Source organism: Mastigoproctus giganteus, chromosome 2 (assembly GCF_048544385.1).
Source record: "Mastigoproctus giganteus isolate SK-2022 chromosome 2, ASM4854438v1, whole genome shotgun sequence".
Classification (NCBI taxonomy): Eukaryota; Metazoa; Arthropoda; class Arachnida; order Uropygi; family Thelyphonidae; genus Mastigoproctus; species Mastigoproctus giganteus.
In genome coordinates this window covers 145,715,473-145,729,386 of record NC_143576.1, presented here as the reverse complement: position 1 = coordinate 145,729,386, position 13,914 = coordinate 145,715,473, and the positions used below count along the sequence as shown (strand labels likewise).

At 34.2% G+C, this 13,914-nt stretch overlaps 1 protein-coding gene across 2 annotated transcripts in view; it reads left to right on the top strand.

Annotated features, from left to right (window-relative positions):
- LOC150089641 (max dimerization protein 1-like) overlaps positions 1-13,914 on the top strand; it is a 135,149-nt gene that overhangs the window by 34,936 nt on the left and 86,299 nt on the right. Inside the window, exon 3 of one of the 2 annotated variants that reach the window (XM_090368705.1) lies at positions 3,507-3,551. The exons of the other annotated variant lie outside the window; for it this stretch is intronic. Coding sequence (XP_090224831.1) covers positions 3,507-3,551 — 45 coding nt within the window. The remainder of the gene's footprint in view (positions 1-3,506; positions 3,552-13,914) is intronic. 2 annotated transcript variants of the gene reach the window in all.

Genomic DNA, 13,914 nt, shown 5'->3' with positions numbered 1-13,914 from the left:
CACACTTAAATGCTAATTTAAAGTATTATACTCTATAATGAACTTTCTGTTGTAATCTGGTTGTAGGTATGTGGTGTTAATGTTATTGTATAAATTATCAATTAAACATTATATGAACATGAATATAAATTACACCACTAATGTAAACCCAAAAATTAAATAGAATCATGCCCTAGTGCTGCCATCGCTCATTTTTACACACATTCCCATAAAGATATGGGATATATGAGGCTTATGCAATTGATCATAAATCACTCATACAAATAAGTTATTTGAGGACTGTGCAAAAAGACTGTTGTAATTTGTATATCATACCTAGCATTTTCACTTTTCTCTTATCCCTCTGTAGTATAACACTTTAGTAAATTTTTCTAGCCTAACTGCCAGAGTTAGGCTAGAAAAATTCACATCATGATAAATTAGGGAACGTTATAAATGAGAAGCTCACAAGGCAAAGTGTAATCAGTGGCACTCAATTGTTTTATGGAACATTACCTGTAGTGAGAAAGCAGTTTGTTGAAAGAGTTTTATAGACTATTAACCGTTGCCTTTTTCTTATGGGGAATATTTAAAAGATATCATATACAGAACAAATCCTTGCACAGAACTAAAAGAAAACTTCACAGTTGTAGTGGCCAGCATATATGTCCAGTAACTGTAAAACAGTTAAACAACTACAGCGTGAACTAGAATCTTTTTGGGTATATGTAATGTATTGAATCTGATGGGTACCACTTTCAGCATCTCCTTTAAACAAAGGTAGGTAGGCATTCTACTGTGTTTCTGAAGCTGACTGGGTAAAAATGTGAGCAAAGCACCACTTTCTGCCAGCACTATGGCATGTAGCTTTGTACATACAATCCTCAAAAGAAAAGAAAAGCTGTGTGAGTATTTAGTACTTTTGAGTAATTCTTTTGGTCAAGTGTTCATCAAGAACTGTTTCAAAAATAATAAAAACGTTTCACCAATAAGGGTTTTTAAATCCAAAACAATTAAAGGATAATTCAAAGTATTTATCAAATGAATTTACAAAGATTTGTTATTTGTTATATTGTTATTTTGGTTTTTAGGAGAATTAGCAACTAAGGCCATATTGTTCCGGGAATATGCGGTGGTCACTCCCTGACCTTTCCGCATCCTCCGTATTTGGTGGTGACAGGCTTGAACCCCGGTCTAATCAAGAAGCCTGTGCTACGCACTGCTGCTCCTTCCCACCTGGCTACGGAGGCGCCAATTTACAAAGAAATGCACCTCTGGGCTGCCAAGGTATATTGTAATTTCTTGGGCAGCACTATTTACTTAAAACTAGTCTAATATATAAAGAAGAAAGTTTGCCTGTTTATCTTCCTGTTCCTTATCTACTTAGATTGCATAGGAGCAAGTGCAATCATACATGAATAATCGTAAAGAGTAACATAACATGCACTCCTCTTTCATCCAGGAAGAAGATTGAGGACTGCATTTGGAGAGACATTGCCATTGTAAAAACTTTGTCCTTTTATTGAAAAGTGTGAGTTTGGTGACGAATTGATTGAAAGAATTGCTGAATCACTACAATAGTGATCAAGCAAAGCTTGTTTAGAAATTATTCCGAGGGAGTTATATCAACTCTGTGGATATGATAACTCTCAGAGCAATGTATCAACTCTGTGGTACTACACTGACAGTGGTAGAGAATGAAAAGGACCTGGGGGTAATTGTGCAGGCAGATATGAAGTTCTCTGAGCAGTGCAGATGGGCTGCAAGAGTAGCTCATGGTGTCTTGTCAATGATATACAGGAATTTTTCTAGCAGGTATAAGGAGGTGGTTATTCCCTTATATAAGGAAATGGTCAGGCCATACCTTGAGTATTGTATACAGGTCTGGAGACCTCATTTCAAGAAGGATGTAGAGCTGCTGGAACGAGTACAGAGAAGGGCAACAAGATTAGTGAATGGAACAAAGGGTTGCTCTTACGAAGAAAGGCTTAAGTTTTGCAAATTACAGTGTCTGGAGACTAGGCACCGGCGAGGTGATCTGATACAGGGGTATAAAGCATTGAATGGATTGAGCATGCTCAATGCTGATGGGATTTTTCCTCTTGCTCAGAATAATCACCTGAGAGGACATAAATTCAAATTGAGGAAAGACAGATGTAGGATAGATGTGCGGAAATTTGCCTTTAGCCAGCAAGTAGTTGGTTGGTGGAACAGACTTCCATCCCTTGTTGTGGAAGTTGATAGCCTAAATAAATTTAAGGCTCAGCTGGACTGGTATTTCGAACGAACGGAGGGGTGAAGTGGAAGTTTTTTTTTGCTGATGCTGCATAAGCTTGCTTTCTTGCATCATATGCCTCTACTAATGCTAATATTTACAAAGTGATATGCTTCTGGGCTACTGTAGTATTATACCAGGTATAATTCATTATAATTTCAAGGTATTATACTGAATTTCTATTGGCATTGATGATGGGCACTGATGCCAGTTACTTGACCAATGTGGAGTGATTTGGGGGGGGGGTCAACTGATATTGTTAAGTGATATTGTTTTTTTTTTTTTTTTTTTGCTTTAGGTGTCGAATTTCTGCTATAATCCTGGGCCAGTTAAATATAAGAATTGGAGGCCCCTTATAATTTTTCTTAATAGAAAAATGAAAGTTGTTTAGGTTTTATTAAGCACATAGTACCATAATTAAGTAAGCTTATTATAATAGTATAGATTGCAGTGTTATATTATTTTTCAAATTGTGACCAAAAAGTTTTCAGTTTTTATAAGATGAACAAACCAGTGCACGTTAATTTTTCACTGATTTGTTCTCCAGTAGTATGCTGAACTGCATATTATATTTATGTTGGCAGTTAGAAAAAAGTTAATTTTCTACAAATATATAAAAATTCCTTTTCCGATATGAAAACTGATGACTTTTCTTAGAGGACCTGGTAATAAGTATATAGATTCACCCATCTAACCTGTAGCATTAAATCCTTTTAAATTAATAATGGCTAGAATCAAGAGTTTAACTCTTGATTCCAACCATTTACTGTAATATTCAGTACAGAAATTTTAAATTTATACAAAAGTTATTTATATTGCCAAGATTCTATAAAACTATTTTTAGTAGTGTATTCATCTTACATAATGGCAGTGCATATCATCCTTCTAGTTTATTTTTTGCTTTATAATGCAGATTCAGTTTCTTACATTAGAGCTAGCTCAGTAATGTAACTTTTGTTTTTTTAGTTGTTCCTCCGACATAGTTTTGGACTATTCTTGAACATGTGACAACATATTATAATCAAGTGCCCTGATAAGAAAGATTAAGCTGTTGGCTTTGTAAATTTCTAATGCAGTTAACATAAGTAATATAAATTATTATTTTTTTTTTCTCAGTATGGCTAAAGTTTTATTTCTTGTTCATATCATACATGTTTTCTTATGATATTATCATGCTTGTGAAATATTCAGAGATGTTTCCAGGCATAGAAATACAGCTGACCCTTATGGTTTTTTTTTTTCTTTCATCTAGTAAACTGCCACATGTAAAAGCAAGAGCCGTGCCTGTGAATTTGATGTAATAGATAAGTAAAAATATAATTTAGCATAGAATTTTTAAAAATTTATAGTAATTCTCTAATTCTATCATTAGAAACCCTCCTTAAAGCACTACTTTGTATTTTAATTTTAGTACCATTCTCCAGTACAAAATTGTAGGAGTTTTTTTTTTGTTTTGTTGTTAAGATGTTCAGAAGATGCATTGGTTTGCTAGTGGCCCTTTGCATTATAAAAGAGGAATATGCATGCTATGAGAAGTTATGCATAAACACACACACACACACACACATACACAGTATTATAAACTCTAGAAGGATTTACATTGCTGGATTTTAGTATATGACAGTGTTTTAAGATGATTTTTAGTTGTCCCACCAAAGCTTCACAAAAGGTTGGATGCCCTAAGAACAGTTCTTTATTACTAGTTATGCATTTTCCAAATAAAATTTAATTTTTGTTGATCAGCATTTATATTTACAGTTAAATTTTTTACATGTAATTAAATCAGAAATCCAATGTTATTATTAATTGATGCTAATAACATTCTTATATATGGTTGTAACAATATTATTACATATTAAGGAAGATACATAAATCATTATAAAATAATTTGGTGAGGACATAACATTAGAGCTGCCTACTTGGTCATTAGCTTCACAATAGCAGGGGTTGGATAACCCTGCTATATAGTATTATCATAGTATGATTGCATTAGCTGTAAGTATTTGGTCTCAGTCTCTTTCTCTTCCCCCCTCCACACATATTGGTAGTATGCCAACATTCATCTTGTTGCAGTTGTTGCTTCCACAATGTGACTGACTTCTGTCATGATTTATATTATGAGTCCTGCCCAAGAGAACTTTCCAGCCACTGTCTGCATTGCTAGATGTGGTAAGAATTGTTAATCTTTCTATACTGGGATCAAAGTGGTAACGTTTTTCTTGCCAAATAATGTTGACGTATGATTAATTGGAAAGTTTGAAGTGATTTTATGCTCTCTCATGCAGTTTTCTTTTAATTTTACTAGTATAATTACTGGTGAAACTAAAAGGACAAAAACTAAATTATATCCATATCTGGATACTCCTTGTGATAGACAGTTCTGCTCATTGCATCATATTTTTAATAGTAGAATGTGATTTTCTTCCAGGAGTCTGCATACATTGAATATGGTATTAGTGCAGAATTGTGGTAATATTCTCTCTCATCTCCAGAATAAGAGAGAAAATTGCCAGCATAGTATACACGTTCCCAATGGAATGCATGTGCAATGCAGTTATGAGGGTTATTACTCCTTCTGTATTATGCAGGAATTCCAGCTGATTGCTAGTATCTATCCTTGATTTTCTTTGACCTGCTTATGCCACTAAGATGTAAATAGGTCATATCGCTCCCTCTGTAAAAATAATCTATGGTGCTATGTTTGTTTCAGAACTTCATCTGAAACAAAACCTCACATATTGGTTTTCTGTAGACTGAAGAGTGCCCAGGCTAACCTTTTGAACATCTAAAAATATCTCTACATGCTTATATATTAAAGCCAGTGTAGATTTGAAATGATTGTCAGTGCCACAATAATGGATATTTTGAATTATTATATAATTCAAAGTGTATTTATAGTTTGTGATATAGAATGATGGATGAGTATTTGCTGGAACTTCATATTCTCTTCTTCTGGTCTTCTTTCTTTTTTTTTTTTTTTTTTAGTTTTTTAGCAAGCACAGTTATACGGATCTGTGTCTCTAAAGTCTACTACAAGAATTATAAATATTTTAGACTACGCACCAGTGGACTTTAGTAGCATCCCTCAAGCATCTGGGTTGAGGGACGATCCTGTTGTACATCCTTTAAATGTTTTTTAAATACAGCACTTATAAAAAAAAAATTGCAAAGCGAGTAATTTTCAGATGCAGTCTGTTTAATTGTCTTACCATTCTTGAAAGACAAACTGTGTAACATGTAATCCTTAATTGTCAATTATTTTGTACACCTATGGTATGTTTATTAGTGCAATGGAATACTTTTTTTCAAAGTTTACATTAGTATATTCGTTTTACTTTTTATTTTTAATACCTTTTTGGCTCTGTAAATATTCAAATTGCATGAACAGAGATTTAGTGAAGTTCCTGTTTATGCAATTTTTAGAGCTTTGTATCAATTTATATTAACCTGAACTTAGTCATGAAAATTCATATAGGTGTTTGGGCATCATTTTGACACTATTCAGTGGAGAATTTTTTAAATTTTAATAGAAAACTAATATGGAAAACTTTTTCTTAGGAGAAAGGTAATCTGTGTGAGCAGAGTGGTTTTTAGAACTTTCAAGAGTTTAAAAAATATATGGGAGTCAAAATGACTCCCATATATTTTTTAAACCGTTCCAGTAGACAAACAGTGACTAGAGATATCCCTGCTTGCTCCTAGTTATTAAAGGCTAACTAAAGTTTAATTAGTTTAAAAATAATTAAATTAAAAATGAAAAAAAAACTCAATGCAAAAATTAATTTTCTTTATTATGAAATTATTAGTGTGATTTATGTTTATTGCTGAATTTTCCACAACTCTATATAGCTTCAAAAAAGAAAAATGCATTTTCTTGTAGTAGTAGACATTTCTTGTAGACGTAACTACATATAAGCTTCTTCTTGGGTAGTAGCTTGGTTGGGTCTTAATATCCATTATATCCAGTTTGGTGAGATGGTTTTGGAATTTTAAACAGATCACTCATTTTACCCCCCCCCATATATTATGTGTAGCATAAGGGGAAAAAAATAATTATGAATACAAATATTTATTTTATACAATTCTTGTGAATATATTGCATAAAAAAAAACACTTTAGTGAATTTATTAAGCTTTTTTTATTTATATTTTATTTTATTGAAAACAAATGTTTATTTTTTAAATAAAACCAGATGAGTAAAATTAATCTCTTAAGTTTTAAGAAAGTAAATTTTATTATATTTTAAGGTTTTTTTTTTTTTTTTTTTTTTTTTTTTTAACCCAAAAAACAGTGCATCATTTGTTCCGACTTTATCTTATATGTGTTCCAGTCATTTATAAAACTATCTGAATGGTACAATCAGCAATTAGATTAGCATTAGTAAAGGCATATGATGCAAGAAAGCAAGCTTATGCAGCGTCAGCCAAAAAAAAAAAACCCCACTTCCATTTCACCCCTCCGTTCATTCGAAATACCTGTCCAGCTGAGCCTTAAATTTATTTAGGCTATCAACTTTCACAACAAGGGATGGAAGTCTGTTCCACCAACCAACTACCCGCTGGCTAAAGGCAAATTTCCGCACATCTATCCTACATCTGTCTTTCCTCAATCTGAATTTATGCCCTCTCAGGTGATTATTCTGAGCAAGAGGAAGAATCCCATCAGCATTGAGTATGCTCAAACCATTTGAGGCTTTATACACCTCCATCAGATCACCTCGCCGGTGTCTAGTCTTCAGACACTGTAATTTGCAAAACTTAAGCCTTTCTTCGTAAGAGCAACCCTTTGTTCCATTCACTAATCTTGTTGCCCTTCTCTGTACTCGTTCCAGCAGCTCTACATCCTTCTTGAAATGAGGCCTCCAGACCTGTATACAGTACTCAAGGTGTGGCCTGACCATTGCCTTATACAAGGGAATAATCACCTCCTTATCCCTGCTAGAAAAATTCCTGTATATCATTGACAAGGCACCATGAGCTACTCTTGCAGCCCATCTGCACTGCTTGGAAAACTTCATATCTGCCTGCACAATTATCCCCTGGTCCTTTTCATTCTCTACCACTGTCAATGTAGTACCACAGAGTTGATACGTTGCTCTGGGGTTACTCTTTCCCATATGTAGTACTTTACATTTGTCAATGTTAAACTTCATTTGCCACCTCTCAGCCCATCTGCTCAACCTTTCCAGATCCTGTTGCAGCAGCATAGTGTCAGTAGTGTCCTTAACAACCTTGCCAACCTTTGTATCGTCTGCAAACTTGGACCTTAAGCTTGATATACCATCATCAATATCATTTATAAATACAGAAAACAATAATGGACCCAACACTGAACCCTGAGAGACTCCACTAATAACATTAGTCCACGATGAGCAGTGTCCATTGATTACCACTCTGTCTTCTCTCCCTCAACCATCCCTTTAGATATTCAATAAGAAAATAGTTTTCTTAAATTTTGTTGACATTGACTGAGTTTTCCACAAGCATTTTCCAAAATTAAGCTTAAATTGGTAGTATAGTGAACCAACATGGAACTGCACACACAGGTTTGGTATTAGCACAAGAAGTTTTCTTCAGTGTATATTAGAAGTGGCTACTAATTGTAATAACTTAGTTATGTAGTGTATTCTTTCAGATGTGCCTAAACCTGCCATTGACAGATTTGGGCAACTTGCCTCAAGCTAAAGCAACACAACCATTTTAAAAAGTAATCGCTAGAAGTTAAAATTGATATGGGGAAAGGGGTCCCAATTTCTAGCACAAACTTGTAAAGTATTTTGCCACTTGTCTGGAGAGATCTATGTTCATATTACATTGTAGACTGGAGAAATTCTTAAAGGCCTCTCAGTTCAGGACTGTATATTTCGTAAATCTATGGCAACTTGAGTTATTATATGTTTTTTCTGCCTGCACAACATGCAAATCGGTCTCTGACCACACTACAAACAAAACACTGGCTCAATTTGGCCTGACTGCTGCTCCATGAAATCAGTAACAACAGCGGCAACAACTGTTTCCTCATACTTTCAGTTGTAGTGTGGTCTACTCCTTCAGCATGTAATCATTTCATTGTGTGCTTGAAGGGAGCTGTCCATTCCTGTATTCCACTGCTACAGTTAGTGATTACAAATGTGTTTATCTTATTAATCTGGTTTCTCAGATGACCTGATTCAAGTAAGATTTTCTTTTTGGGTTCATTGGTACTGATCCTCTTTAATCAGTTCGCTGGTTTATTATGCAATCGATCAAATTTTGTGATGATGGTACATTCATAGTTCGTGATGCATGCCATGTGCTTGCTACAGTGCTGTTTTAGAACACTCCTGATTATTATTATTATTAGCTGTGTGGTGCAAAGAAGCCCGAGGCTTATGCTACACCAGCCAAAAAAAAAACATTCCCGAGTTACCGAGAGAGAGAGAGAGAGAGAGGAATGATGATATCCAGCTCAGGATCCTGTGTGTGCCAAGCCCATACGTGAGTCCCTGGGGGGATTAGGTTGAGTGACGTGCAGTGATCATTGTTTTTGTTGGTTCTTGTAGATTTACATTTCTATTGAGATCCTCTTTATCTTTAGCCTTTTTTGTTAAGAATATATTATTTGAATGATGCACGTAAGGGGACATTTAAAATTGGAAAAGGTTAGATGAAAAAAAAATTTTTTTTTTCTGGGATTTTTTTTTTCTGATGCTGTATAAGCTTTCTTCTTCGCACCATATGCTACTACTGTATTTGATACGTCAGTGTCTTCATGGCTTCCTCATCATACAGTTTCAGGGCATGGGGCAGAAAGAGTGTGCATTTATACCAATGTTAATTCCCCAAAATTAGAAGCAAGGTCTTTTAATTCATTCTACCTATTCCTCTTGCATCACATGAATTTGCTTGCTTGTAGTACTGGGCAATGTCTCTATACTGGAAGTAAATCCATTTTTTCTCTTTGGTTGCTTATTTATTCATTAATTTATTTTTTTAGTTTCAGCATGTGCGTCGTTCATTAGCATCAAAATTCAAAGCTAGTGCTTTAGTCTTAATCTTATTAATCATGCATAGCTGTTGGTTAGCTGTGCTGTTTCTGGTAGATATTTTATACATTAATAGAATGCTGTAAACACCTGTCTGTGGTCTTCAAGGATGTTACATTTATAGAATACCCTAAATACTTGTATGTGGTATTCAAGGAAGGATTGAATAGTATGGATCCTAAAATGACTTAACAGGCATTTTAGGATCTATTATTCAATTCATTCATCATAATAACTTTATAAAAGGTATGTAACAGATAATAAATAAATATAGTTGTGGCATGCTGGCTCTTACAAATTCTTGTTTGTTATACCGCACTGTTGTTTAGAAGTTCACCCTTGGGATTTCAAAATGCTTAACAGACTGGGATTTTGATCCAAGATGAAACCTGACTAAGTATGGTCTCATCTTGGTATTAGTCATTTTTCTTTATTCTCTTTGTGCAGATTTAACTGCACTGATTTTTGTTTTTTAAAAACTACATGAATATTATCCAGTTATAATTTGATTTTTTTCATGTTCTGGTCTGTTTTTTAATGACTTGGGATCTTGCTTGGATGGTCTGCAGAAATGAAAAGCTTTGTGTGTTGTATTTATATATATATATATATATATATATATATATATAAGGAATTTTCATCATTACAGAAGAAGAGCTGATGAAAAAAGGAGTTCAAACAGAGACGATCCCTTCTCGGGAGACATGATATATGAATCCTGAATCACCTTATTAAACAACTTCAATGAATATACCCAATTTTGAAAGATGCATTAAAGAAAGTTGAGCAGCTTCATTTAGTGCAAAAAATGGCATTGTAGAATTTGAATGTCTCTCAATGATACTGCTGCTGCTATTGAAAATGATAATGTCTGGAAAGAAATCCACCTTATGCCCACATATCCATGCATGATGAAGCACCACCACATTTCAGTTGCCAAGTGTGTACATGGTTTGACCAGCACTTTCTGTAGTGTTACAAATGTATATGTAAAATATTCAGACTAACTTTTGTAGCTACCTGTGACATAAACAAAAATTGATAATAAATTGAAACAAAAAAGTTAATAAATGAATCAAGCAAACACAGAACAATTGAAAGTGGCATCTTCTGCTTACTAAATGAGACTTCAGTTTGGCAATAATCATTGCAGTGGGATGCTGCTGCTGCTGCTGCTTGCTAGTGGCTTTTCAGTATTTCTGAAAATATTTAAAGTGATATTATAACAAGTTGAGGGATGTGAAAAATCAAATATTGGGGCAGTTTCAAAGTGTCATTATAATGAAATGTTGCTAATCTAGGTGTACCTATACAATTTATGGAAAAATAAGTATGCAGTACAGTATTCAGTATTAAACAATTAGCTTATTGGAGGTTTTGGTGTTATGGTTCCTTCAATGCTGAAAGAAGATATGGTGCTTGTGACATGATGCTGCCAGCTGAGGTAGATCTGGGTCTTCAATCTGACTTTGAAGATGGTAACATCTTTATTAATCTGAGCATGTCTTTGTATTTATTTTTATAACAGCTTTCCCCCATAGGATTTTTAGATAATCAGAAGTTTCTTCCGTGAATTCAGTCATAGTATCTAGGGCTATCCAACCAGGGAAAGTTTAGTTTTTTCTGCTGTTTTATTTTCCATACTGCTTGCTGCTTTTTCCTTCAAAGCAGCAACACTAATATTTCTTCTAGAATCTGTTAACTTTGATCATGTTTTATTTTCCATATTACTCGCTGCTTTTTCCTACAAAGCAGCAGCAGTAACATTTCTGCTGTTTCTCCCTCTGTTAGAATCTGTTAACTCGGGTCAGCATCCTGCCAGCAACATAATTGCGTGATAGTTTGCAGCCTCAACAATTCAAAATCCATCTCTTTATCAAACAACAGCTTTTCCAGTCATTCGCAAGAATTCTTAAGAGTAACCTAGTTCCACTGGTTTTTCTAGTTGTGTGCACCAGACTTGCAGTTTGGTTTTCTTTAGTAACATTCTGTTTTCTCTTGTCTTCAACCTAATCTTCTGTTTCTTCATTACCAACACAACTTCACTTAAAAGTGATATCTTTGTTCTACAGAATGAAATAGAGAGTAGTTTTTTTTTTTTTTTTTTTTTGGTAGTTGTTGGTGCATAGGCTGCTGTGGCCATAATGCACCTCCCAAGGTTTTTGCAGTACTTTGATCCAAGCCCGAGGCAGGAATCGAACCTGTGACCTTTGGGTTGCCAGGCAGGCACTTTACCCACCCGGCTAGCCTGGTCGGCATAGAGAGTAGTATTGAGAGGTAAAATTGTGGTTAAGCCAGTCAGTGATGATATCCTGCATGAATCAAATATTTCTTGATCTGCAGTAAAACCACTGGGAGATTACTCATGAGTCCTTGAGAAAACCCAAGGCTATTTTAATTTTAAACTAAAAAATCAAAACTGTATAATAATTTTAAATTGAAGAAGTAGCCTATGGCATAAAGCAGTTAATAAAAAATTATCTAATGATTTGAACACAAACAGGAGAGGGAAAAAAAATTCTTTGGAAGTAAGGACTGAAGCTCATTATTGGGAAGACTTGCAACAGACATATGCATGTTTTCAATATTTTATATAATGTAAGACACTAAATGTAGTCAGAAGACAATAACTGTTTAGTTAATTTTTGTTTTTTGATTTATTTCTTAATTTTTGTGTTCAGTTTTATTTTAATATATCATGAACTTCTGGTCCTCTGATCATGAAGAGTAAATATTCTTGGCTGAAATAAAGATATTTCTTTTTCTCTTTCCGCTGACATTAGTTTATGAAATTAGCTACATTTAATTCGAAACATTCTCAAGTTTGAATTTTTTTTTTTTTTTTAGCCATTAATGCCTCTCTAATGGAAATTACCTGACATCATTCCAAAGCTCTCAGCAGCTTAAATGCACTTTCATTGCATTTAAGCTCCTTTTTTTTTTTCTTCAGAATTCTGCATCTTATCTTGATATACCATCTGGCCATATGCATCTATTCTGTGCTAATAATAGAGATGCATGAAATAACTGTTTCCCTACCCCCTCAGGAAATTACCTGCCTCCACAGCTTTTCATACTTTGCTACCCTGGTATTATTTGAGTTCATTATATGACCTCAATATCTTTTATATTCAATGTGTGCAATTATTGGGAGAGACTGCAGTTATAGCTTGTTAATGTGAAGATATCAGTAACAAATGTTAAGAAAAGTGTTGGCATTTATTATTACGCTGAATGCCATCATTGTCATTTGCATTACATAGGTGAGGCTGTTGCAGTCCTTTTTTGGTATACCACAGTGGTTTTCAACCGGGGTGCCACATAATTTGGGTTTAAGTTACTTAAACTTATTATTATTTTTTAATTTATATGTTAATTTCATTAAAAAAAGGTGTACAGTACCTTTTTAATGTTGTGGTGATCTATAATTGATGTTTACTTAGTACCTCTGTATAAAGAATAAAATTATATACTGTATATATAATTTGTATTATGAAATGTAATTTTTATAATTATATTATTGTAATAAATATCATATAACATATATATATATATATATATATATATATATATATATATATATATATATATATATACATACACACGGATATATACAGAGAGAGAATTGGTTCTAACAGGCAGAAAATTGAGTAGGGGTGCTGCAAAATAAAATAAATTACTTAGGGGGGTGCCGTTATTAAAAAAAAAAAAGGTCGAAAACCAAAGGCCTCCGTAGCCAAGTGGTCAGGAGCGGGAGTGCAGTAGCACATGCTCTTTGAGTAGATTGGGGTTCAAGCCCCTGACTGCTGAATACAGTCGATCTGCCAACCCGCACTGGACCAGCGTGGCAGATTATGGTCCATTTCCCTCAGCATGAATTGTTGAGGAGGCTTCCATCCTGCAGTGGGTTGATAATGGCTGCACTTTACTTTTTATACCATATAGACAGTTTTGATCCCATGAACACATTAAATAATTGTCATATCTGATATATTTTATTACAGAAAACTTTGTTAAATGACAGATACTCATACAAATAAATATTTTTTTCTCTCCTGTGGTAACATGCTATAAATGCTGTTCACCCCATTTTTTTTTGTCAGCCAGTTTTAGTTAGTTATTAGTAGTGGCAAATGATAAAAGGAAGAAAGCTTATACAGCAACAAAAAAAAAAAAAAACACCATTTCATCCCTCTCCTCTAATAAATTATATAATTGGTCCTTAAATTTCTTCAAACTGCCCGTTTCCACAACGGCATATACAAGTTTATTCAAACAATCAGTTACTCTCTGGATGAAAGCAAATTTTCATAGATCTGTTCTACAACCATCCATTTTCAATTTAAATTTATGTCCCATTACGTTTGTTGTCCAAGAAAAATAAAGATGCCATCAGCATTTAGAATCTGTTTAAAGCCTTAAACACTTCAATCAGATCTCCTTGCAGGTACCTACTTTCCAGATGCTGTGTGCAGATGAGGCCCAACCATTGCCTTATACACTGAAAGGACAGAATTCATGGTATACCTGGTTCCCCGGCAATGCGACACTATCACCCCTCTCACTAGTGAGCGAACTCACCACTTGGCAGTTACAGTATATAGGTACACTGCAATCACGTAGATGGTCATTTTAT